The sequence below is a fragment of the Bos javanicus genome, chromosome 26 (genome assembly GCF_032452875.1).
Source record: "Bos javanicus breed banteng chromosome 26, ARS-OSU_banteng_1.0, whole genome shotgun sequence".
Taxonomy (NCBI): Eukaryota; Metazoa; Chordata; class Mammalia; order Artiodactyla; family Bovidae; genus Bos; species Bos javanicus.
The window spans coordinates 23,110,250-23,136,833 of NC_083893.1; the positions used below are offsets into that span (position 1 = coordinate 23,110,250).

Sequence of the window (26,584 nt, forward strand, 5' to 3'; positions counted from 1 at the left end):
GCCCGGAGTGCCCTCCCCCCAGTTGAGAAGCAGCGGGCGGACAAACGGACCCACAGACGGAGCGACTGGCTCGGGCCCGCCCCGGACGCGTCGCCTGGGCAGCAGCTGAGGGCCGCGGGCGCTCGCCTTTCTGACGACTTCTTCCAATTCTAATCTTTTTTTATTTTTTGGAAAGAACCAGGGTGGGTGGAGCAGAGGTGGAGAGAAATCGGGACTTGGCATTTTCTCCCCTGTCTTCTAATCTGAGGGAGGCCAACAGCCCTCCCCTTAAAAATCCCACCAAAAAAAAAAAAAAAAGAGAGAGCGAGCGATAGAAAGAACGCTGCAGGACCCTCCAGCGAGCGCGCTCGGACCCCCGGCTCCACTGCGGCGGCTGCCGGGAGCTCAAGATGGCTGGACGCTGAGAGAGGCAGCCCGGCCCGGCTGGCTCGGCCCGGCTCCGCCGCCGCGGGCTGGCTCCGACCGCAGCCCCGAAGACCGGAGCAGAGGCCGAGAAGAAAAGAAAGTGGGGGGGGAGGGGGGCCGGGGTGGCGAAGAGGGAGGGCCGGGCCGGGGCGGGGGGGAGGGGAAGGCCGGGAGCCGAGCCTCCTGTTCATTAGCAGTTGAGAAAAATTCCTTTCTAGTTTGATCAATCCTTGTTTTCCTCGGCAGAGCCGGGGCGCCCGCCCAGCGCGGAGACGGAGAGCGGGGTCTCTCCGCGGCGGGGGCGCCCGGCGCCAGGCCTCGAGGGAGCGCAGAAGTAGAGACGAGGGGGTCAGGCCGGAGCTCCGCCGGGGCTTCTCCTCCCTCCCTTTCTGGTTGGCTTCTTCTTCTTTTTTTTTTTTTTCCACTTCTCTCCCTCCCCCTTCCGTTTCTATTTGTGAAGGGAGGAGGAAGGCAGAGGCGGGCTGCTGTCTCTGGCCGGGGACTGGAATTTCATCTGAATGACTGCCCCTGCGCTCACGCAGCGCCCCGGAGTCGGCCCGCCTGCGCCCCGCAGCCCGCACCCGCAGACCGCGGGCCAGCCGGTGGGCGCCCGCGCCGCGGCCCGGGGACCGGCTCGCCTCGCCCGCCCGGTCCGGATCTAGCAGTCCTTGGCCGGGCCGCACTCGCTTCCCCGGCCTCAGACCCCGGACGAGGCTAGGGAGGCGCGGCGCCGGCGAGCCAGGAGAGAGCCACCATTGCCGCCGCCGTCTCTGGAGGAAGTGTGCGGCTCCCGGGCTCTGTCTGCCTTGGGGCGCGCCCCAATGTCAGCCGCGGGCCGGAGTGCGGGCCGCCGGCCGCCGCAGCCCTAGCCGCGCCGACCGGGAGGCGGCCTCTTATATGGAATTTGGACCCCGGCGCTCCCCTCCAGGGCTGGTGCCCCGGCCGCGGCCCTGGCGCAGTCCGCCGCCTCCCGCTAGGCGCTCGGGAGGAGGAGGAGGAGACGCAGCCGGCTGCGCGCGCTGCGTGAGGACCGAGGCTCACTCCTCTGGGGGGGCGGGCGCGCGGAAGGCGCTGGTGAACTGAGCGACTGTCGGGACCGCTCGGGGCTCGGTGGCCCTCCCGCGGCACCGGACGGACCCCCCAGGTCGGGGAGTTGGGGAGACCTGCCCGGGCCCCCTGCCCGCCGCCGCCATGGCGGAGAATTGGAAGAACTGCTTTGAGGAGGAGCTCATCTGCCCGATCTGCCTGCACGTCTTCGTGGAGCCGGTGCAGCTGCCGTGCAAACACAACTTCTGTCGGGGCTGCATCGGCGAGGCGTGGGCCAAGGACAGCGGCCTGGTGCGCTGCCCGGAGTGCAACCAGGCCTACAACCAGAAGCCGGGCCTGGAGAAGAACCTGAAGCTCACCAACATCGTGGAGAAGTTCAACGCCCTGCACGTGGAGAAGCCGCCGGCGGCGCTGCACTGCGTGTTCTGCCGCCGCGGCCCCCCGCTGCCCGCGCAGAAGGTCTGCCTGCGCTGCGAGGCGCCCTGCTGCCAGTCCCACGTGCAGACGCACCTGCAGCAGCCCTCCACCGCCCGCGGGCACCTCCTGGTGGAGGCGGACGACGTGCGGGCCTGGAGCTGCCCGCAGCACAACGCCTACCGCCTTTACCACTGCGAAGCCGAGCAGGTGGCCGTGTGCCAGTACTGCTGCTACTACAGCGGTGCGCATCAGGGACACTCGGTGTGCGACGTGGAGATCCGGAGGAATGAGATCCGGGCAAGTACCCTACACACACACACACACACACTCACACACTCCCCTCCTTCCAGGCAGCCTGGGACCACCCTTCCGGACAGGCTGACTCTTGTGACATCAGCCCAGAGGCCCCCTTTCCAAACTCCTACTCTCTAAGTTTGGAGGCAAGGTCCTGGGAAGAAGGGTGCCCAATCGCTACTTGATATATTCCTGCACCTGTGCTCATAGGGTCCATCTTGTGAGTCACTTATAGATATGAGGTGTGGGGCTGTCAGGGGTAGAGTTTGGCTGTTGCTTTTCTGTTTTGCGCGCAGCTCCCTGGCCCGGCAGTTGTTTCCGTAGGCCCTAGGGGAAGTCACTAAAGGCAGTGACCCAGGTCCTGCTTCTCCAGCTGCTGTTTATGTAATGAGTGTCCTGGTGCCGCTGCTGTGGCTGACATGATCCATGATGCTGGCATACCAATGAGGAAGTAAACAAAAGCAGCCATGTTAGTTTCAAGCCCTATTGGAAACACACTGGGGGGGTGGAGGGGGAGCTTCCGGAGGGAGAACAGAGCCCCTGGCCAAGGCCTGGGCAGCCAACGGCATCACCAGGACAGCATCTCGGCTATTGGGATTATTCCCCGTGACCCCCTCTCCATGTGTGAGAATCTCTGCCCACGGTGTGCCTGTGTGTGTTGCACGCGTCCACATGAACACACCTTAAAGTATGTCTTCATCACCCTGAACCCTTTTCTCCCAGCCCAGCCCTCTATCACAGCCCTCCCACATTTGGGGAGGGGAAGTGGAAGACGGAAAAAGAATCCTGTGGGTTTAAGGTTGAGCCGCCTTGCAATCTGGTTTCAGGCAGCTGGCTCCCCTGGGCTGCCGGCTGGGTGATTATGGAACCGCATCCCCTCCCATTGTATACACCCTGCAGCAGCGGCCAATGTCAAAACCGCCTTCCCCCTCAGGCCTCTGGGCCTGGCCTGGCTGTGGAGCTGGACTGAAGCAATACTTCCGTCCCCTTCAGTGGAGGGGGCTCCTCCTAGGTTCCTCCCTGGTCCCCTGGCTTTCAGGGTTGAGTCATACCAGAAGGAAGGGGTTGGCCTGGGACTGTCTGAGCCATCTCAGAAGCCCCAGCTTGGGGCCTGGGTGTGATATCACGGGGGTGAGACTGGGAGTGTTGCTGGGTGGGGACCCCTGGAGGCTAGTTGAGGCCAGTGGGAGCTTGGGTATGAGGAAGCTCTGAACAGGGCACAGTTGGAGATGGGGGCTGTTTCCTGTGAGGGGGACCAGTCAGAATGAGTCACTGTTTAGCAATTAACAAACATACACATACAACTAACAAAAGGCAGGAGGGCTGCCACAGGCTGAGGGCAGGGATAACAAATAAAATTTGCTGTATAATTAGTTTCCAATTGGATGGGCTAGCTCTGGGGTTTTGTGCCAGGGCAGGGCCTCTCGATTCTTAAAGGAAGTGTGTGTGTGACGGGGGAGGATGGAGAGAAAGAGCCACATCAGGACTGGAAAAGGCAGAGGCCTAGGGGAGGATATGAGCCCCTAGTGTACTCCACCCCCCACCCAGGGCAGGCAGAGCCAAGACTGTCCCTAGTATTGAGAAGCTGTTAATAAAGATAGAAGGGCTGGGAAGGAGGCTGGGAAAAGTGCAGAGAAAGAAAAGCTGCCCAGTTGTCTGTCCTGGGTTTGACAGTGGAAAATGAAAGGAGGGGAAAGGTGGAGATGTGGCTGAAAGGCAGAGAAAGGGACAACCACCAGGGTGATGAGTGTAGTGTAGTGTGCACCCACGGCTTTCCGCTTAGTTGTGTCAGAGTGCTCAGGTGTCTTTCATTTCAGTGAGGGAGAAAACACCGTTGTGCCTGATTTGGTAGTAGGAGGGTGTCTGTAGATGTGGGTTCGTGTTCTCGAGTGTCTTTGAGACTGTCTGCTTTGCCCTCGAAGGTGCCTGGCACACGTACCCAGTGCACCCTTGAGTTCCCACCAGCAGGTCCTTGAGCGCGTGGAAGGGCCTGAACTTTGTTAGTGGCTCCATGTGCATGTGCGGCTGTGTGTGTGTGTTCGTTCCCGTTCCTGCTGTGGGCAGGCGCAGAAGTAGTGGGTTGCATCACAGCCAGATGTGCAGTTCTGTGTGCTCAGCATCTGTGCCCCGCAGCCTGAGTCTCATTCCTTCCCAGGCTTCCCTACCCCAGGCTCTCCAGATCCTCTCTGGTGTCAGGGCACTGGCGTTGGAAGCCCTGCAGTGGTCTCAGCTCCATGCCCCTGCCACTCGGTGTGAGCTGGACTTACTGAACAGGAGGGCCTCACCCTCATGGGAGGGGGTAAGCCGCAGAGAATCTGAATGGAAGAACCCATTGCGCTCAGTCCTCACTAGGCCTGCCAGGGGGAGGGGCCTTTTCCTGGCCTCTTTTCCCTTTTGGGAGGGAGGCTGTCTTAAAGGGCCCCTGCTGGTGCCATGGATGAAGGCAACAGAATTCTCCCAGATACAGGAGCAGATGCATGGAAACCTGGATCACACCTTAAGATACAGACAGCTCTGCTTCTTGTGCTTCCTCTTCTGTCATCCTAGAGAAGGGGTAGGGGCTGCTGAAATGCCCTATTGGCTAGAAACAGGAAACCCTGATCAATCTCCCCCAGTGGTCCTCTGCCTCATAGTCAAAGCACCCACCTGGTTCAGGGAGCCAAGCAGGGCTTTCACCTAGCAGGGGGTCTCAAAGGCAGGCCTTTGAAATCCTTGCCCCACTCTGCCCTTGTGAAGCCAGTGTGCAGGCCGTGTTGCCCTGAAGCCTGGATGCCCACTGGGTAGACTCTAGAGACCATGCTCCCGAGACACCTTTAGACCCCAGTGTGTTCTCCTTTGGGGCTATGGAAGGCTGAGGACCCAAGATTGGGGCATCCAGGTTGTCAAACCCTCTTCAGCCCCCAGGTTTAAGGGATTCATGTGAGCAACTTGGGACTGGTTTGAGCTGAGAGCACCTTTATCTTAGAACCTTTCTCAACATAGAAAGAAGACTCAAGATAAGGCCTAGATGTGTCTGTAAATGGTTACGCAGGGCGTGTGTGTGTGTTCGGGTCATAGTTGTGCCTCTGTGTCATTCCTAGTCCCCCAGACTGAGGTTGGAAATGTTCCCAGGACTCTGTACCTTGAGTTCTCAAAGGTTTAGAGTTGAGAAGAGGTTTTTCTCTGGGGGCAGGATCCCACTTCTTGGGCCAGTTTGGGGTTCGCAGCTGTTCCCATTCCTGCTGGCCAGAGGGGTTGCCCTGGGACCCGGGAGGGGACCCTAGGTCTCTGCCTCATGTGTCTGTCACCAGGCAGGCTCTGGGGGAGAGGGCTGCCCTGGCCCAGCTAGAGCCCAGCTGTGGCTGCAGCCTGCCTCAGGCAGTATCAACCCCACTGCTCCCTGCCGCCCTCCACGGACCATAACCCTCAGGTCTTAGGTGGGGTGGGAGCTAGGATGGGGAGGCTGTGTGTAAGTGTGTGTGTGACGTGTGAGGGTCAGGTAACTGCTCCTTTACCATCCTGAAGGATCGGGAAGTGGGGCAGGGCTTGGCCTTCCTCCCTGGGCCCCAGGCGGAGAGGAAGGAACCTGAGGCGGAGGCCCAGCCCCCCACCTCCACCCCAGGATCCTGCTGATACAGCCGGGCACCTGTCATGCACGCGCTGTTGATTACTCTGCCTCCCCCAGCTCTGGGTGCCTGTGCATCCATCTCCACAGATGTGCGTGTGTAACTGGTGTGTCTGGGTGTGCATCTCATGCGGAACTACTGTTTTGTATCTCACGTGTATATCTCCGAGAAGGTGCAGTGTGAATGACTGACTTAATCACAGAGTTGTCTTGTGTCTGACTGTGGGGCTGGGAAGATCCATGTGTGTGTTATTGGCGGGGGCTAGGGGTGCCTTGCTTGCTGTATACCTGTGAGTGGAAGTTGAGTGTGCACACATGTCTATCAGTGATGGCGCTAGTGTGTGTGTGACTGCCTGCCTGTGTGGTTGGTTGGTAGGTGTGAGTCTTGTGTAACTTTCTCACCTGGTGGGGATGTTGGAGTGGAGAGGGGAGGGGACGCACCTTTGGGTGAGCTTGTTGCCCGAGGTGGGTATTGGAGGTGGAAGCCCAGATGGATCCTGCCATGCTGTGTTGGGGGCAGTCAGGGTGGTCGTAGGAAGAAGGGGAGACTGGCTGGGACCCCGGCCCTGGCCTGAGCAGGCAGGCCTGGCTGGCCGTATCCCTGGTTCTGGGAAAGCCTTCCTTCCCGGCTGGCCTGGCATTCAAACTCAGACAAAGGGGGGCTTTCTCTCTCGCCTCTTTGTTCTGCTGCCCCAGAGCGCTGCTCTCTGCATGGCAAAAGCTAATTCCACTTTGCAGCTGGGAAACCCTCTCTGGGTCTGCCAGGGCTTGCCTCCGAGGTGCCGCCTTCCTCCTTGCCCTGGCTCCTGCCCTGTAGCCACTTCACTCTGGGTCTGTGGTTGTCTGCAGCCTAGGGGTTCACACAGTAGCCCCAGGCAGGGACTGAGGCCCTGGAAGGGATGACCAGGGCAGGCAGAAGCTGCTCTGAGGCCAGGCGGGAGTGCTGTGGCCCAAGGAGAGGGGAGGCTAACTAACGTACTCCTGGGACTAGGGCTGATGCGGGAGAGTCGGGGGCGGCTTTGGCAGCTGGGGAGGAGGTTAGGAGGGGGTCACTCTGCGCAGGGGCTGCCTCCAGAGCGGGAGCTGGCATGGGGGTCATGTGAGCAGGAAGAGGTGCTCTGGCCGTCCAGCACCCTTTTCTCACCTCTAGCCCTAGCCTTCTCTGAAAAACCAGGGCCGTGGCTCCTGGGGCCCTGTTCCCTCCTGACTGCTTTTCTTCAAGGTTGACTTGAGGACTTTATTATTATCATTTATTAACTTTTATACAGCCTAGAGTCTCTATGGCCTTACCTGTCTGCCCAGTCTAGTCTGGCACCAGAAATGCCAGCTGGGCCTGGCCAGTCAGTCTCCAGAAGGCTGGGAAGCTTTCCCAGGGCAGGAATGTGAGGGGCTTATGATGGATCCCTCTCCAAGCTGGGGTTGGGCATCCGAGAGAGCAGCTCCAGGCAGTCTAGAACATTAGGCGACAGGTATGAGGGTCTTGGAAGTGTGGGAATAGTGAGCCCCCAAGTCTTCCTGATGCTTTCGGCCTCACAGGCCCAGGAGCAGACTGTGGCAGGTCTTAAGTCCTCAGGGAAGGCACAGGGGTGGGAATGGGGCTGGGCCCACAGTGCTGCTCCTTCTGCAGGAGGTGTTGTCCCTTGAGTGCGGCTAGTCTAGACCATGGTTCTCTCCATCCTGCTTCTGCACCCTTGAGGCATGCCACGGTCCAGGTGGCCCGCTTCGTGCTGGGAGCAGTTTGTGGAGTGTGTGTCCCACTGCCTCCTGCAATAAGAGGCAGTCAAGTTGGGAAGTCTCTCACCTGTGGGTTTTTCCAGCTAGGAAATGGAGCCTCAACTCAGTAATTTCCGGGAGGTTGAGATGGAAAGGAGGCTGCTGCTGGTAGAGGAAGGGGTCCTTGCTTCCTCTGCTCTCCATCTTCTAGCTTCTTAGCAACCTGATTCAGTCATTTGGGGGGGTCGAGGGGCAGCAAGCAGATTGCCCTTCTCCCGCCATCACTCCTAACCCCAGTTTTCCATTGTCTGAGACAGCAGTATCCCCCCAGCCTGCTGTTCCCCCAGGTGTTGACTGTGGCAGGAGTAAGATTACCTAGCCCCGAGGGAGAGTGATTCCTGCAAGGGGGAGCTGGACAAGGTAGGCCCCCTTCCCAGGCCAAGGGTGGCTCCTACCCTCTGACAGATTCCTTCCTATCCCCGGCCTCTCCCTTCCCCCTGTAATGGAGACAGAAGGCCGATGGCCTCTGGGCTGGGCTTGGGCTGATGAAACCCAGCCACCTGCTAGGGAATGTGCCCACTTGGCTGGGCTGGGCTCTGTCCCAGAGGGCTCGGGGCAGGCAGGAATTAGGACTTGGATCTGGAAGTCAAGGGAGGACAACCTCAGGGTCCCAGGGTGACAGTGCTCCCAGGAGAGGATGTGGGAAAAGCCCAGAAGAAGGAAGGGGCTGAGTCCCACCCCCTGGGACAAGACCTAAGGTGCCTCCCTGGGCTGAGGGGGGTTCAGAGGAGTGGGGTGGGGGCCTCCCACTGGTCTGTAGGATGGGAGTGAACAGGCCCACTCCAGGGCTCTGAGGAAAAGGGGGCTGGGATCCCACCTGGGGCTGCCTCTCTCCTGCCCCTTGTCTGGGACTTGGCCTATACCAGAGTAGGTATACCCCTACTCTGATACTGATGGGTTTGGCGGTGCACAGATATGTGGGGGTGGGTGAAGCCTGGGCTCTCAGATGTCCTGGACACTGGGAAGGCCTGGAGCCTCAGAGGCATCTGGGTTGGGGGACTGTCCTCCCAAGTGTGGGGATGAGGCAGCCGCCAGGCAGAAATTTGTTGCAGGGAGGTACAAAGGTCTAAAGTCCTTTGGTATTCTGGCCACCTCACCTTCACGCAGGCCTCCCTCTGTTGTCTGGGGCCTTCAGGAGGCCCTGCCCCCACCGTGCAGGGGTGTGTGTGACAGCGTGCCTGGGGCGGCCTCAGGGCCCAGGGGGCGGTGTGTGCTGGTGTGTGCCCTGCAGTTGGATACATGTCATTGGGCCGTACTCTGGGGGCTGCCTGCCCTCTTCATGTCACTGGGGGCACTTTCTACTTCCCTTCGCAGTTGAGACCCAAGGACCTTCCCAGTGGAGACCCAAGGAAGGACGTGTGACTACCTCCATTCCTGCTCCAAGCCAGCTGTGTTTCTAGACAGGCTCTGACTCCCAGGCTGGCAGCAGATCCCTGTGCACGTGGGGCTGGGGTGAGGGGCCTGCTGGAAGGATGAGGTGCTGGAGTGGGAGCAGGGCTGTATCCGTGTCATGAGGTGCTGTCCTGGGTCACTGAAAGGTCAAGTTGTTGGAGGGCGCAGTGCAGTGTGTCCCAGACTTTCCTAGCTCAGAATCTGAATGCCTCCTCCTGGCCCCAGAGATTTGGTTTTCTGTTTCCAGGGTTGCCACCAACACAAAACAGGGTCACTGAACTCTCTTGCTGGCCTTGGTTTCCCCATATGTAAAAGGGGTTGGGGGTAAAAGGGAGGGATTGCTGGTAGCTTGTCTTGAGGAAGCCACCTGAATGTGAATGGGAGTGAGGGTCACGGGGTCAAACTTGAGGGGCACTTTGAGGTGTACACAGAGGAAGAAAAAGAACCACTTCTTGTGGAGTGGACACTTACTGTGAGCTAGGGTCTGTGTGATCTGTTTTGCAAATCTTGTTTTCTACACAAAACTCATGGGTTTATTCAGCAAACAACGTTATGCATCTGTAGGGTGCTGGGGTCCTTGGGTCTCAACTGGGAAGGGAAGTAGAAAAATACAGCAGCAAAACCCTGTTTTCAAGAAGCCTTGAGTTTTGTTTGGAGATCAGAGTGCAGTTTGTCAGACAGACTATAGAATACTGTTGTCATAGCTCTTCCTGTGACGTGGCCACGATTTGTGTCTGTAGTGTCCAGTATAGTAGCCACTAGCTACATGGAGCTGTTGAGCACTTGAACTGAGGGCAGTACACATGAAAAACTGGTGCTTAGTGTATTTGACTTTTAATTAACTTAAAGTGAAATAGCCACATTGTGACTAGTGGCTACCATATTGGACACCGCAGGTGTAGGAGGAGAGCAATGTGACAGCCCCACCATACAGCCAGGACAGGGAGAGACCTTCAGAGCCTCTGAGCAGGGGCCATGGAGAGGAGCGTAGCCTTAAGTTGGGCCTTGAAGGATAGACGGGGGATGGGAGAAGGCACCGTGGGCTACAGAAGGGCATCAGCAGGCTTCAGGGAGCTCACATGTGCAGTGTCAGGGACAAGATACCAGCCCACCTGACTGGGAGAAGCAGGTCGTAAGAGCCTAAGGTGTTTGGAAGGAGGGGTCATTGAGGGTTCTTGGGCAGCAAAGAGATCCTGTTTCAAGAGGTGTGTCTGCTAAGGGAGGATAACAAAGTGGTTGGAACAGCCAGGATGAGCAGCGCTGGGAGGAAAGGGGTTGTGGAGTCAGATTAAGGGCTGAGAAGAGCAGCATGGTCCAGAACCTTCCAGCAAACTGGCCTCAGGTCTTCGGAGAGCCAGTCTCCTCTCCCTCCAGCTCCAACTAGCAAGAACTTCAGAGGCCCAGCTCTCAGTGTCAGGAGCAAGCCAGGGGTCAGCTGGCTGGCTTGATGTCCTGCAAGTGTAAGGCAAGCATAAGATCAGATCTCTGGGCTGGCCAGAGGACTTGTGAGACCCAGAAAGGCTGTGTGAAGCTCTGCACCATTTCTAAGATGGTGCTCCCCAGAGAGAGGCCCCACGACTTGGATAAGAACAGACCGTACTGCCTGGTCATTTAAGTTTGTATTCCAGCTCTGACACTTACTAGCTGTGTGACTTCGGAGGAACTACTTAACCTTTCTGGTTTCCTCTTCTCTGAAATGTGGATAATAATAGTACTTATCTCACAGCATTACTGGAATGATTAGATAATTCTATACAGGAAAAGTGCTTAGAATGGAGGCTGGCCTGACCCTGCCCTCAGAAAGCTCATGGTTTAGATATGTGTGGGAAGCTATTCCCGGTTCTCTGTTCTGGGGACAGGCTGGCCAGGCACTTGTCACCAGGGCCCTGGGATTGCATGAGGGCCAGAAGGGATTGGGTGGCCGAAGTTTTAGATCATCTGGGTCAAAGGATCAATAGGATGAGTTTGTTCTGTACAGGGAAGGATGGTGTTCACCCATCTTAGCCCCCTCTGATGCCCTTCCCCCTACTGTCTCTGCAGAAGATGCTGATGAAGCAGCAGGACCGACTGGAGGAGCGAGAGCAGGATATTGAGGACCAGCTGTACAAACTTGAGTCAGACAAACGCCTGGTGGAGGTAGCCAAGCCCATGCCCATGGTATAGGGTGGGGATGGTTTGGGTACAAGGCCTGGGGCTAGTTCCTTGCTTGGGCTCGGACCTGTTGCATGGTCAGCTCTATATGCCAGAATCCCTTGCTCAGTCATTCAATGACCTGTTGGTGGATGAGCCCCCAACTGGTGCCAGGGTTGCTGTACTACCAGTTCAGGATTCCAGGTCCGACCTTGACCGCGGGAAGCCCTAGGCAGCCTGGGGGTTTGGGGTCCCAGACTCCCCTATCCAGGATGGGAGTCAGGCACGAGTGGCAGCCAGAGCCACCCCTACTCACCGGTCCTCCGACCCTTGCAGGAGAAGGTGAGCCAGCTGAAGGAGGAGGTGCGACTGCAGTACGAGAAGCTGCACCAGCTGCTGGACGAGGACCTGCGGCAGACAGTGGAGGTCCTGGACAAGGCCCAGGCCAAATTCTGCAGCGAGAACGCAGCGCAGGCGCTGCATCTCGGGGAGCGCATGCAGGAGGCCAAGAAGCTCCTGGGCTCCCTACAGCTGCTCTTCGACAAGACAGAGGACGTCAGCTTCATGAAGGTGGGCTGGGCCCAGGGCTGGCTGGCGGGACCCAGGGGGGCATTTCTAAGTTGGAGTCCGCGTGCTTTGCTCCCCAGCTGGCTCCCCCACCACAGGGGTTTGCAGCCAGCCTGCATGGATTCAGAACCTCCCCACCACCCCTGTTCTTCCTAGCTTTATGACCTTGGCAAGTCATATACATTCCCTAGGCCTCAGCTCCCTCACTTATAAAATAGTGTTGATAATGTTTTTATTCAGGCACTCAGTCGTGTCCAGCTCTTTGCGACCCCATGGACTGCAGAGGCCAGGCTTCCCTGTCCTTTACTATCTCCCAGAGCTTGCTCAAACTCATGTCTGTTGAATCAGTGATGCCATCCAACCATCTCGTCCTCTGTCATCCCTGTCTCCTCCTGCCTTCAGTCTTTCCCAGCATCAGGGTCTTTTCCATACAGATCTATTATCTGTTACCCATAATTCCAGATTTTTAAAAATCTCTGAAAACCGAAAGAGAAAAGTTCAGGCAACTCATTTAACGGCAAACATTTGACCTGAACTAATGTTGGCAGTTTATGGTATTTATTGGTCTTACTTGGTACAAATGTTGAAACGTTGCTGTAGAAACATTGATGTGTTAGATTATGGTGTCCTCCGTAATCACATATTATGATACAGGCATCACATGTCCCTTCCAAAATCCAAAAAATTCCATAATCCAAAACATATGCTGCCCCAAAGATTCTGGATAAAATATTGAGTGCCTGCAGAACCTTCTTCTTGGTAGTTGTTTAGATAAGATGCTGGATGTCTGGAAAGCACTCATAGTGTTGTCTGTCACACAGCAAGAGCTCAGTCTTCTGAAAACAGGCACCACACCCTCTGCCCCTGAACACTCTGGCCAGCCTCAAAAGTGTCAGCCCTGCGCAGGGAGAGAGAGAATGGGGCAGCTTCCATCTTCCCCTCTCCCATGCTGCCTTTCCCACTGACACCCTTTTCTCTCCCCCTAGAACACCAAGTCTGTGAAAATCCTAATGGACAGGTGAGCAGATGGCCGCTGGCCCTCAGGGGAACACACGTGGAGGAGGGCAGGAAGGGGCAGGCCCACGGCGGGGAGGTAGGGCGGGCTTACGCGTGATACCTCCTCACAGCAGACGCCCCATCCACTGCCCCCAGGACCCAGACCTGCACAGGCAGCAGCCTCTCTCCCCCTAAGATCGGCCACCTGAACTCCAAGCTCTTCCTGAACGAGGTGGCCAAGAAGGAGAAACAGCTGCGGAAGATGCTAGAAGGTGAGGGTGAGATCCTCAATCAAAGGAAGAGAAACCTTTGCATACATGCTCAGTGCAGTTGTGTCTGATACTTGGCAACCCCATGGACTGTAGCTGGCCAGGCTCCTCTGTCCATAAGATTCTCCAGGCAAGGCTCCTGGACTGGGTTGCCATGCGGTCCTCCAGGGGATCTTCCCAACCTGGGGATCAAGCCTGTGTCTCCTGCATTGCAGGAGGATTCTTTACCCACTGAGCCACTTGGGAAAGCCGAGGGAACCATCTGGGCAAGGGTAAATGCCAGAGCCTTCCCTCTGAGCGGTAGCCTGGCCTGTCAGAAGCCTTGCCTCATATCCTGGCTCTGCCACTTCCAGCTGTGGGACCTTGGGCAGGCCATAGTACTTCCCTGAGCTTTGGCTTCTTCAGCTGTAAAATAGAAATGGAGTAGCCAGCATCAAGACGATGTGTGATGTACTGTGCTTGGCCCCATAGACAGAAAAGTTCCCCAGGGAGAGGAGGCTGGGGTGGCCTGGGATGGGGCTTTAGCGACTTTTGCCCAAACTTTCCACAGGCCCCTTCAGCACACCGGTGCCCTTCCTGCAGAGCGTCCCCCTGTACCCTTGTGGCGTGAGCAGCTCTGGGGCGGAAAAGCGCAAGCACTCGACGGCCTTCCCTGAGGCCAGTTTCCTAGAGACGTCGTCGGGCCCTGTGGGCGGCCAGTATGGGGCAGCGGGCACAGCCAGCGGCGAGGGCCAGTCAGGGCAGCCCCTGGGGCCCTGCAGCTCCACGCAGCACTTGGTGGCCCTGCCGGGCGGCGCCCAACCAGTGCACTCGAGTCCGGTGTTCCCCCCATCGCAGTACCCCAACGGCTCCGCCGCCCAGCAGCCCATGCTCCCCCAGTATGGCGGCCGCAAGATTCTCGTCTGTTCTGTGGACAACTGTTACTGTTCTTCCGTGGCCAACCACGGCGGCCACCAGCCCTACCCCCGCTCCGGCCACTTCCCCTGGACAGTGCCCTCGCAGGAGTACTCACACCCGCTCCCGCCCACCCCCTCCGTCCCCCAGTCCCTTCCCGGCCTGGCGGTCAGAGACTGGCTCGATGCCTCCCAGCAGCCTGGCCACCAAGATTTCTACAGGGTGTATGGGCAGCCGTCCACCAAACACTACGTGACGAGCTAACGCCACGCGGGCGGTGAGCACCGGGGAATCTGCCCCCTCAGCCCCCGGTGGCTCGGGGATGATGCATCCAGAGACCTGCCCCTCTACCTTCCTGTCCTCCCTCCCTCCCTCCCTCCTCCATTCCCCCAAGTCTTTTCCTTTTGGATTTTGTTTTGTTTAGGGCTTGTTTTGATTTTTTTTTAATGAATCTCCTGGACGCGGAGGTGACAGTGGGAGCTGGCCTGGGCCGGGGCCGCAGGTGGCCCCGGAGTTGGGAAAGCGTCTACCTCAAGGCGCTGAGCTCTCTCTCTCTCTGTCTCACCTTTTCCCCTCCCCTCCTTCCCCTTCCCACCCCTTGGCTGGAAGGAGCCTCAGCTTCCTTTACAGCCTTGAGGGGAGGGGCAGTTTCCAACTCTCCTTACCCAGCCCTGGGAGGAGGGCCCAGGTGCCCACTGGCCTGCTTCTCCTGTTGGTTTTCTTTTGGGCAGTTTGATCACTGACTGAATAAGGAATGACCTGTAGATTGTGGGGCCTTTTTTTTTTTTTTTTAAACGAAGAATGATTTTTCCTGCTTCCTTCTCACCATCCTCCCAGACGGAGTTCAAAGGCCACTTCTCAAGCAGCTTTCGGCACCTTCAGCCTCAGAATGGAATCTTAAAGACAGGAACCCCATGTCCAGGAAAGGGGAAAAGGAACTTTGCCAATGATAGTGACCACAGCAAAAGCAAATAATAATAATATTAATAATAATAAAGAGAAATAAAAGAAATAATAAAATAAGAAACCATAGCACAGCCCTTGTCAAGGTCAGCGGGAGAGGAGGGGCTGCCCGGAGTTGGGTCCTTGCCTGGGTTTTGACACAGCAACTTCCTGTAGTGAGCACTTTGTATGAATCGTGGACTTCCTGTTCTCAAGGCGCAGGTATTTATTCTGTAATCTGTCTAGAGCACACACCGAAATCCAACCTTCTAATAAACATAATGGCGCAGTCCCACTCCCTGCCTCGCCTTTTACCCCCAACTCCCCCAGGCCTGGGGTCTTCAGGCATTGGTGTGAGGAGGGGCCCCTTCTAGGGACGGAAGCCCCGGCCTTGATTCTGTTCTGGGTTTAGGCTGTTCCAGGCCTGTGAATGTCAGTTCGTCAGCCACTAGCTATATCTACTCTCGGCCTTGGGTTCATTTGACAAATATTTGCTGAGGGCCTCCTAGGCCCAGCCTCCCTGCTGCATGGGCCCCGGCATCTCTTTGAGTTTCTGCCAACATGCTCTTAGCAAGGACAGACAAAGGAAAAAATACCTTTCTATGAGTCTTGCAAAGTTTACCTCCTTCACTCCACAAATATTTATTAAAGTACATGCTAAGCGCCAGGCACTGTGTAGGGCTAAGGGCACAGAGCTACAGCAGTCTCTATCTTGGAATTTAGTCTAATGGAGCCTCAGCCCCCATTGATGCGATAAGGGTGGGGGGCACTTGGCTCCATTCTTCCTTTGGTGGCTTAAGCTCTGGCCCCTGCCCCTTCCTCCAGTGAGCATGGAAGAAGAGAAGGCAGGAAAATCTTGAACGCTGGGAAGCATGGAGGTTGGGTGGCAAGGTGAAAAAGACATCCTACCCTCATCTCTTTTGGCAGAGCTTCTCAAAGTCCATTGTGTCAGGAGCTTGTTAAAAAGAGCTGATTCCTGGGGCCCTACATGGACTCAGTGGGAATCACTGAGGGCAACCTGCGTGTGCGTGTGCGTGTGCGTGTGTGTGTGTGTGTTTTGCCAAGGCACGCTTGATCTTAGTTCCCTGACCAGGAATCAAACCGAGCAGGGATTGAACTCTGCCCTTGGCAGTGGAAGCGCAGAGCCCTAACCAGACCATCAGGGGATTCCCAAGAATCGCATTTTTAACTTCCTGGTAATTCTGACACATCCTGGGGTTTGAGAAGTGCTGCCATGAGGGACTGGCCAGGGACCTGCTTGTCAGACCTGTGGGTAGGGTGGAAGGATGGGCAGGGCACACCAAGCCCTCTTGGGGAAGGAGCCAGGTTGATGGTGGGTGGGGGCTAATTTTTTACTGAAGGATAATTGCTTTACAATATTGGGGGGCTGATCTTTTTAAAAGCTCTCTGGTTTGTTGCCTAACACTTTGCATAGATCTGCGTATGTGTAAAGTAGAAGGGGTAACCTTTCCTGGGTGCCTAGTTCTCTTTCCCCTTGTCTGGATGGAATCAGGGCCTGAATGCCTCCCACCCCAGAAAGGCTAGAACAAGACAGGGAGCTATGGGTAAGTCCTTCGCCAGGGGTCCAAACTTCACCGACAGCTAGTCACCCCTCTTCTCAGGAAAAGGATGCAAGTTGGAGGGCATTGTTAGTCCCTGTCCCCCAGCCAGTAGGGCTGGCCAGACCAAAGTCTTGGTCTTGCTAAGTTCCTCCATCCTCCAATCCTATGGGGTAGAAAATGACTCAGTCTGCAGTGAGTAGACCTTGATCACCACTCCCCCTTCCCCACTTTGGCAAGGAGCCAGAGCCAGGAGTTCAGAATGACAACAGCTGGCCTGCCCCCTTCTCTTCTGCACCTGTTTGGGACTATTGAGGGGAGGCAGATGGCTGGAGCACAGTGCTCCTCCAACCCAGGGTGGAAGGATGCCTGGGGGCAGGTGCTGCTGGACAGATAGACATTTAACTCTACTCACATCTGCTCCCGTCTCACTGTCGCTTTCTCTCGCTTTCTCCGGTTGTCAGGAACCCTGGGACATTTTCTGTGCCAGGAGTTGGGAGCCAAGACGGAAAGCTGCCCGATTTCTTTCCCACTTGGCCTAGCGGATGGAAGAGGTTCTTTCTCCATGTACATCAATGAAAGTGGGATATGGAGGAGAGACTCTGGTGGGAGTGGGAGGGTCTTGGGCCCCACCTCTGAAAGCCCACCACAGCAAACAGACACCCAGGCACAGAGGCTGTAGGCAGCCATGCAGCTAACTGTGTGTAGTATGGCCAGGGGTGCCTGGGCAGCCAGGGAAGCCTGGAGAGGCTAACCCCATCCAGCTGTCCCCAGCTACCCAGCTGTCCCTGGCTTTGTCGGAGCAGCTGTCACCCACCTCCCAAAAGTGTCAGAGGAGGGGCAGAGGAGGCCTGGAGAGCTGGAGCTGCCCCAGGAACAGGGGCCGGCGGGAGGAAGTGTGGGAGCCTTTCTCACCCTGCACACTCGAGACACCCCTACCCCCGCACCCACAGGCACACCCTGTGCCTCCCTCCGCGAAGCGCTGTCTCAGAGATACGGGCTCTGCCCCCCAGGCAGTGACTTACCGCCCTCCCCAGGGAGGCCATCGTTCCTCCCCTTTCCGGGCAGGGCAGGGCAGGGTGTCACGAGCGGAGCGCTTCTCCCCCACCCCACTGATGGCTCCTGTGGGCCAGATGTGCGGAGCCCGCGGGGAGGCGACCGCCGGGGGGTTTCCTCCGCCCGCCACCCCCGCGGGCCCGGGCTCTTTCATGTCGCCCTCCCCGGTCCCAGCCCCGGAGCTGAGCAGCTGCGCCCCGCTCTCCGCCCCCAGCCTCTCTCCCAGCTGTCTTTGGGGTGGGGCCGGGCAGCTGGGGAACAGCTGCAAGGCGTGGGGTGGGGGTGGGGGGGTTCGAGTGCCCTCCCGCAACAGCCGGAAACAGTCTCCTTGCCCAGGCCGGGTGCAGGGGGAGGGTGAGGCCTGGGGGATTGTCGGCCCTTGCGCCTCTTCCCCACCCCCTGCCCCGCCCCCAGCGCATCTGGCCCGGCCTGCCGAGAGGCCGGCAGACCCCAGATCAAAGCCCCCTCCGGGCTTCAAAGGGCACCCTGGGGGAACACCCTGAATGGGGAGGCCGCTGAGTCAGTGCACCAGGGCCCTCTCTGGAGGCTGAGACCCTGAGTTTTAACCTCCTTTCTGGGTTCTTCTAGGCCCTGTTCACATACACCCACTCCACCATGCCCTTTCCTCAGACTCCTTCATCTGCTCCCATATGAGGGTGGGGGAGAACCGGAGAACACTTTCAGGATCAGACCTGGCCCCCTGGGGGATTTCCTACCCCAGCCCATCTCTGCCCTCTGTAGATTGGGTGTGTGGTGCTGTGAGGTCTAGGAGAAGGCCTTGCCCAGCCTAGTGCTCTAGGCCTACAAGCAGAGGGTGCGGTGGGGTAAAGGGAGGAAGAAAAACGATTCCTGGATATCCCTGGACAGACCCACCACATTTTACCCCTCTTCTATAGCGAGATTCTCCCTGTAGGCTTTTGGAAAACTCTTCTTTGGAGGGGCTTTAGCAACAGTGGTCTCTAGAACTTAGGATCTTGGTACTGATTCTAGAACTCTCTGAATCCAGTTTTTTTCAGTTAAAGAGGCAAGGAAGGAAATAGAGGACACTCTTCGGTTGCTCCCTCTCTTTACTCTGCCAAAGTGCTGGGGCTAAGATTCTAGAAACTTCGTTAGAGGCTGCAAGGAATGGGAAACGGATCAGTAATAGGAGGCAGAGGCAGCTGGGGCTGGGGACTTCTGGTGAGAGGTGAGAGGCCCCCATGAAGGGGCCTGGCCTTCAGGATAGCAGCTTCTTCCTCCAGCATCTGTCTTCCTCCAACACTGTGTGCCATCCACCTGCACTCCAAAGTCTTTCTTCCCTTCCAGCGCAGGATGTATTCACTCTCTGCTTGAATTCCTCCAGTGACAGAGAACTCACAACCTCGAGACATCCCTTGCTTTATGAAAGCTCTTACAAAGAACAAACACATCTGGTGGGTAGAGCTTTGGCCTCTACCACATTCTCCAGTGTATGAGAATCACATCCCCTGAGTGAGGGAGGCCTTTACAAGCCCAGGGCTTCTTCCCTAAAATTCCCTGTCCCTGGCATTTATGATGCCAGGACTTGCCAATGGACTTCTGCACTGGGAGGCTGGATGTTTCCTCCACAGGCGACCAGTTTTCCTTAATTGCTATGTGGTTAATTCCTCTCAACTGCAGCAAACTGGGTTATTTATGACGTCTCCTTGCACTTAGATCTTCAATAATTGGGTCTTTTTTGAGAGAGAACCCATCTGCTCAAGGCCATACATTATTTCTCTTGGTTTACATTGAGGCAAGAAGAGGGTGATGTGTGGGGTGGGGTGCAGCGTAGTTTGCAACAGCCTGTAGAATGTGGTGTAGAGGTGGCATAGGCAACATCTCAGAATTGCAGATAAGAAGTGGGATGAGGGAGCAGGCTTCCAAGAGCCATGCCGTAAGGGCAGGGTAGACTTCTAGCCCACTTGAAAAAAATGGCAGTGAGTCACTTGACATATGGGTGTCCTGGCTGCCTGGCTGTGAGTTGGATATTGTCCTCAGACACTCTCCATGTGTGTGCCTGCTGCAGGGCACTGAGCAAATGGGCAGCTCATGGCTTAATGCATAGGGACTCTCCCTCCACACCAAATACCATCCCTACCAGCTGCAGTTCCCTGAGCTCCACCCGTCAGGTCATAGGCTTAGAGTCAGTCCTCCAGCAGCCCATGTGGTTCCGTGCCCCAGTAACTGCTGTTCTCTCTGCCTGGATTGCCTGTCCAGCCTCAGAGTCTCATCTTCTCTGTGCATTCCTCCCCACCTCTCCAGAGGGTGTATGAAGAATAAGGAAAGATGTGTGTGAGATGCCAAGATGGGGCTGGTGTAGGCCGCTTTCTAGCATTGATACTTATCACGATGTTCAAGTTCCTTTGGGCCAACCACACTCCCATGCACTTAGCACTGTCACTTGGTATTCTAACTCATTGTGATTTACGTGTCAGGTTAGAGGCTGCATAGCTTGTGTGTCCGAGTAGCCTGTGCATCCCTGGAGGACGTGAAATATTAGTCATCTTTGACTTTTCAGAGCCCAAGAAACAGTACCTGTTTCATTCATTCACTCATTCATTTATTCAACTAATAATTATTGCTGTCCTTCTAATATTGGCCTCTATTCCAATGCTGGGGATACACTGGTGAATGGAATACACAAACTCCACTCTCTTGGAGCTAATAACTTAGTGGGAAAGAGCTGACAAACAAGAAGTCAGTAAAGGGACTTCCCTGGTGGTCCAGTGGCTAAGACTCTATGCTCCCAGTGCAGGGGGTCTGGCTTCAATCCCTGGTTGGGGAACTGGATCCTGCATGCTGCAGCTAAGTGTTCACATGCCACAACTAAAGATCCAGTGTGCTTCAACTAAGACCTGGAGCAGCCAAATGAATAAATAAATATTTTTTAAAAAGAAATCAACAACTGTGAGTTGGTGATATGTACCAAGAAGGGAAGTAAAGCAGGGACAGGGCTTGTCAGTAGAAGTGAAGAGCTATAGTAATTCTTATATATGTAGGTGGTTGCGGAAGGCTTTGCTGAGAAGGTGACATTGAGTGGAGATCTTAAGAATGTGAGGAGACAAGATCTGGGGATATTTGGAGCAAAAGAGTCCCAGGTGGAGGGAACAACCACAAAGGCTAAAAGCAGAAGATGCTTGTTTCAGAAAGAGCAAGGAGTGGCTGGAAAGGTGGGTGAGGGGCAGAGCAGGGAGTGATGAGGTCAGAAAGGCATGAGTAAACGGGGGCGGTGGGGGGCAGGTAGGAGGCGGCCAGGACATGAAGCACTGTAGGTGCGCTGCCTCCACTCAAAAGATATCTGCTGAATGAATGAATGATGGATGAATGAATGAACACCGAATGCCTGGGCTATTGGGGCTCTGAATGTTTCCCAAGGGAGCCCTGTGGGCTAGAGGCTGCCAGGCCTTCGTCCTGGGGAGGTGGGACTTGAATTGTGCCCTAAAGGAGGGGTGAGCAAAACACAGAAGAGAGGACAGACATCCCCGAGAGGAGGTCTCTATGAACACAGGTGGGGAGATGAATCCCTGTCAGGGGGCAGCAAGGATTGCTCATCTGGAGCTCAGGGTGTGTGTGAGACCCCGTGATTGACAGGTCGATAAAAAAAGATTTGAGGTCAGACCAGAGGGGACTTGAACGATAGGATAAAGCTTGACCTTGCGTGTCTCAGAGCAGCGGGGCCTCCACAGGCATCTGAACAGAGGAACTGAATGTTAGAACGATGGCTCTTCTGAGCACTAAGGGGTGAGCGGCCAAGCAGTGGGGACAAGGGGACCAACTAGGAGGCAATGGGAGGTCCCAAGGAGCAAGGAGGTCGGGGCGGGGGTGGTGGCGCAGTCAGGGTGCAGGTTGCCTCAGCCCAAGAAGCAGGAAGGACTGTGGCTGGACCTCTGGGTCCCGTTGCTCAGGCTGAGAGATGGAAGCCGGGGTCAGGCCCTGCTCCTTCCCTCCCAGCCAGTCGTGGGCCCCAGAGTCAGCAGAAAACCCCGGCCCTGGGGAGGAGGCGGGGGCGCAGAGCCAGAAGCTGCTGAGGGAGCACTGGCAGCAAGATGCCATTGTACGTCCGCAATCAAGATACTTCAGAGGAAATCAAAAGCACCAACTGGGGAAATGATGTGTGCACGCTCTCGCTTTCTCTCTCTCTCAAGCACACACACAAACTTCTGCCTCCAAAATGGGTCAAGTGAAGGCTGTGGGCGTGGGCTGGAGAGGGAGGGCTGGCAGGAGAGGAGGCCCAGGGCCCCGAGCAGCCTGGGCGCTCGTGCCCACTCACCCTCCTGGCATCGGGGTTGGCAGCAGCTGCGGGGTGGGGTGGGACATGAGGATAAATATACACCTCCCCATGCATATGGATAATGCACACAGCTGCCCTGCCTGCTTTGCGCTCATTAGGACCAACTGTTTCAGGAGCGGTGGCAGGCGGGCGGGAGGGGGTGATGTGCCCATTCACAGGCTGGGGGTAGGGGGGCTGCTTGCAGCTGTGCAGACACCTCCCCCCTGCCTGGATCAGCATCCCAGCCCCTGAATTGCCCCGTCCTCCCTCTTTTCCTTCCTCCCAACCTGCTGCTCTCCAGATCTGAGGGTCTCAGGGTGGGAAGGGAGCCTGGGGAGTGAGTCAGGAGGAAATCCAGGCTGCACCCCCACAAGAGCTGGGGGAGTTGAGGGGATGGTTGGATTGTAAGGTATCCTCTGGCCCCAGGATGGGCTGCTGCTTGCAAACCCAAGCTCCTTATCTATTTCTCTCCCAATTCCATCTGTAGCTTCCAGGCAGGAAAACTGCTTCGACCCTGTCATCTGGAAGCTCCGGGGAAGCCTCAGATCATATTCGAAAGCCCAAACCAGGCTTGCTCTGTGGCCCCAGACAGAATCAGAGGGGCTTGGGAGTGATGGTGCGATGGCACAGGCTTCTGCCTTCTCGGCAGCAAGGGAGGCTGGTGGGCTCCAGTTCGCCAGAGCAGGTCGTCCAGGAGAGACTGGGGACTGCATTGGCGATGTGAGTGTTAAGAGCCTGGTCCAGGGGGAGGTCTGGCTGATGTAATAAGTATGACTGACCCCGGCTGAGGGGCCCTCAGCCAGTGCCAAGACTTGCACCCTGGTGGGGTCAGGGGGGCATCCTTTCCCAAATGGGTGTGCGGAAGCCACGTGCCAGCCTTGCCCAGTCTTAGGAACTTGCATTCCCATTCTGTTAACAAGGCAAAGAAAGGGGGAGGCAGCGTCTGTGTGTGACTCTGCAGTCGGCCCTTTCTCTTGCCCTCCAGTGATCTAAGTGGGCTCCAGGGACGTCTACCACTTTGCTGCAGCCCGTCTCTCCTCCTTCGGGGCCAGGGCACTCGGTGGGGGCTGCAGAGCCCTGGGGGAGAATCGAGGCCCAAAGGGTCACAGCCTCCCCAGCCTTTTTCCTTTGTTGTCAGGGCGGGGCCTGGCCACCGCCTGCCCCCTCTGCTGGTGGCCTTCAGAGCAGCAACCACCTCTGGGCTCTGTGAAGTTTCCTGTGGATCTTAAAGAGGTGGGTGGCAAAGTGAGAGAAAGAGACGTAGGCCTTGGCCTGGTTTCCTGGAGCCCCGCTCCCCACTGTTCTCAGCTCCTGTGTTTAGTCAAGAAGGTGCCCTGGAGAAAAATGGTCTTTCTATTTAAAGGGAACCCCAGCTAAACCATTTCCTAGCTGTGTGTTTCTAGGCCAGTGACTTATGCTCTGAGAGCCTTGGTTTCCTCAACTGGAAGAGAAGGGTGGGAATGGTTACCCTGTGGGGCTACAGAAGGATCCAGTCAGTGAATGACTAACAGGAGGAGTCGTTTGTTGATCTAAATGGTAGTTCTGACCTCAACCCTTGCAGGTCTCAGCTTCAGGTATCCACCTGAGTTCTCCTGCAAACCTTGCCCCTCCTTGACTCAGCTTGCTCTCTGCCTTTCTGTCATTAATATTTCATTTCTTTACTGAAGGCTTTTTGTCCCTGGGACACTGCTATTCACCCTGGGAAAAGAAACCTCTCCCTGCTCCTTTGTGCCGGAGTCCTCAGCTCCTTTTCTGAGTTCAGAAGCCAAAAGGGGAAAAGGTTTCATGAGACGGGCTTGGGGCCCAGCAGTCAAACAAGCCCAGGTGAAAATCGTGACCCTGCCCCATTCTCATGCTGTGATCTTGAGCAAGTGAATCCAGTTCTCTGAGCCCTAGCCTCAAACTGAGTGATAACACCTATAGTTATTAATGTTGTTGCAAGGATTAAATGAATGATAACGGCCAAGTGCTTGGTACAAGTGGATGCCCTGGTCTGACCCTGCAGGGGCCTGGTTGTTGGCTGTATCACCACAAGCTCATGTCTGTCTGGTTCTGGACACACACACACGCACACGCACACGCACGCACGCATGCACGCACGCACGCACACACGGACATGACACAGGACGCAGTGCTGGACCAGCAGGTTCACTGCAGGGAACAGGAGCTCTCTTCCCCTCCTCCCTGCCCAGCTCCCATGCTGCAGCTTCTCCGTGTTCTGCAGTGTTGGAAAAGGAAATTACTGAACAGATTGCAATTAAGGGGGAGGTGGGGGGGGAGAGAGAGACAGAGGCCCTGAAATGCAGCTTGACTGAGCGCTAAACTGTGTTTTTGCCCAGAGCCAATCAGGAGCCGCTGACAAGAGCCTGTTCCCACTTACAAATCTAATTGCAGGAGGTGGGGCTGGGGTGGCCCAGGGAGCCCCCTGGAGAGAGGAGGGGGCTGCCAGCACCTCTGGGAAGGCTGCTGACCCTTGCAACACGTGGGGGGCCGTGTGGGAGGGCAGAGGTTCTTGGAGGCCTGGGAAAGCCTAGACTCCAGAATTTTTGCCTGTTATTATAATAGCTACCAATGATTTAGTACCTACTCTGCACCAGACATTCATAACTTCATTTAGTTTCTTGGAGATTCAACAAGGTAGGTGATTACCTCATGTTATAGGAAGAAACTGAGGTACAATGTTCCTACTATGTGCTAGCTATTGCCTTCTATCTACATCTGTTGCCATTATATCTCTCTTCAATCTCCCTACCACTCTTGTCCCATTTCACAGATGAAGAGGCAGGACTCCAAGAAAGGAAGCAACTTGCCTAAGATCACAGCTGATTTATGGATGGGCAAGGATAGATTTTTGGGTCTGAGTCCCAGGGAACACAGTATAATTGTCTCACTGTCGCTGTATTGAGCAGGGCATTCTGGGTAGAATTGTCAGATTTAGCAAAACAACACAAACACAACTGGGATGGCCAGTTAAATGTGAATTTCAGGTAAACAGTGACTTTTTTTTATAAGTATTATGTCTCAGATCTATGTACTTATATTCAAAATGATTCTTTGTTTATTTGCAATTCAAGTTTAACTGAGTGTCCTGCCATTTGTCTGGCAACACTAGACTTTCTCTCTCTTCCTGCCTCCAGCTCCCCTCTATTCTGCCAACAGCTTGCCTTTAAAGGCCAGCCCTTGGGACCAGTCAGGCTGGTATGTCTCTAGGCTGCTGAAGTGAGGCTGCCGGAGGGGAAGACGAGCTCTTCTCCAGAGGGCAGAGCTCTGGACCGGAACCCACTTTGCCTCCTACTGTGTGGCTTTGGGCAAGTCTCCTCCCTTCTCTGAACCCTGTCTAAAAGGAAATAGTATTAGGTAACTGCCAGTATCCTTGCAGCCCCAATTTTCCTAATTTCTCCCTTTTTTTCTGTCTGTGCAAAGGATGGCACCAAAACAAAATAATTGTGCTGCCGTGGGGACAGAGGACAACAACAGTTGGGACAGGGGACCCCCCTTCCCTACCCACCCACCCCCACACCCCCCGCCAGCAGCACTGATCAGAGAAGACCCCTGGTGTGGACTTGGAAGGCTGGGGGCTGAGACAATGAGCCATTATTGTGTCATTGTCTTTGTCCTGGGGGGCCGGTGGCAGCTTACTGCTGCCTTCAGACCTGGGTTCCCGGCCCACTGGCACTGATGACTCTGTGATCTTGGGCAAATGCCTTAACCCAGGCCAGCACCTCATTTTCCTTAGCTGTAAAGTGGGATTAACACTGCCCCATGACATCGATGAAGGGTCTGCTTTGTGAGAAGGGCTTAATAAAGGGTTATGTTTATTGGTGGTGGTGGCGTTCATGTCACACCCTCCTGCAGAAAGCACCTTGAGAGATGCTGACCTCTGAAAGGACGAGCTCACTGCAGCCCTCTCCCCTCTCTAGCAAAGGACACGACGCTTTCCAGGCTGCCTTCGTTTCAGCTAAATTTTATTTGTCGGATTTTTGACAGACGTCTAAATTATACATTGAATTTTCCACATGACCAAATACCATGTCCCTTCCTTTGATTATCATTTTCAAAAGATACTAAAAAAAAAAAAAAAAAACTTTTCGATGGAGCAGACTGAACCCTGAAACCACATGGAGTGCAGAGCTAAAAATAAAAGGAAGTAAGAACTGGCCCCTGAGAAGGAAAGAGAAATCAAAGCAAACTCTGACGGGAATCAAGGGACGAGTCCTGGCGAGGGTGACATGGTGTCACCCTCCGGGCCAGGCCGGATAAGGAGCGGCCGACAGCGAGGGTGGGGCCCAGAGTGGCGCAAAAATAGCCATGGCTTTAGCCCAGAGGGGAATAAAAGAAATTTGTTAAAAGCCAGGAAAGAGAGAAGTGAGCGGGAGGGAGGGAGGGGGCAGGACCACGTCCTTCCCGCAGTTTGGGAGCTGCGGACCTTAACCCTGGCACATCTCTACCCGCCAGCATAATCGCTGACTCTCAGCTGTGCGCCGACATGTTCCCCAGCTCAGCCCACATCAATGACACCCTTGTTTCCATAGTAACCAAGGGAGAGTGAAGGGGAAAGGGTGTGCTGCCCTGGGCTCGGGGAAGCCAGCCAGAAGGAGCCGCACGGGGGAGGTTGGGAGGAGGGGAGGGGAAGGAGTTTTTCCCACAGCTGGTCTGAGCACACATCCTGGGGCCCCTGTCCCAGGCCTGGCCTGCCCTCTGGCCTCCACCCCTCTGCCCTCCCTCTACACATTCAGATGCAGTCTTGCCCAGAGCCAGTCTCACCACTGAGACTCCCTGGGAGTGGAAAGACCCAGCATCCCCCTTCTAGCTTCCAATTTTGTCCTCCACGGCGGGGGGCGGCAGGGGGGTATTAGGGAGAGAGGAAAGGGGACTTTTAGAAGCATTTTGTTTTTACAAATGCGAGCTGTCAAACTCTGCGATTTTCAGGCTCCTCTCATCTACCCTGTGAGCCCCGGGAGGGTTTGGT

General features: G+C 56.0%; 1 protein-coding gene across 1 annotated transcript; it reads left to right on the top strand.

Moving 5' to 3' along the window:
- Positions 1–1,221: 1,221 nt before the first annotated feature.
- Positions 1,222–15,025, top strand: TRIM8 (tripartite motif containing 8). The gene is made up of 6 exons (XM_061403283.1): positions 1,222–2,166; positions 10,973–11,068; positions 11,399–11,632; positions 12,616–12,647; positions 12,782–12,897; positions 13,445–15,025. The coding sequence occupies exons 1-6, from the start codon at positions 1,597–1,599 to the stop codon at positions 14,050–14,052; spliced, it is 1,656 nt and encodes a 551-aa protein (XP_061259267.1). The 5' UTR covers positions 1,222–1,596; the 3' UTR covers positions 14,053–15,025.
- The last annotated feature ends 11,559 nt before the right edge of the window (positions 15,026–26,584 follow it).

Bases quoted from the DNA above. Each gene is read 5' to 3' on its own strand.
- TRIM8 (XM_061403283.1), top strand. From the start codon at position 1,597: ATGGCGGAGAATTGGAAGAACTGCTTTGAGGAGGAGCTCATCTGCCCG. The intron at 11,069-11,398 runs GTAGCCAAGCCC...CGACCCTTGCAG, and splicing joins CAGACAAACGCCTGGTGGAG to GAGAAGGTGAGCCAGCTGAA. The intron at 12,648-12,781 runs GTGAGCAGATGG...CACTGCCCCCAG, and splicing joins GTGAAAATCCTAATGGACAG to GACCCAGACCTGCACAGGCA.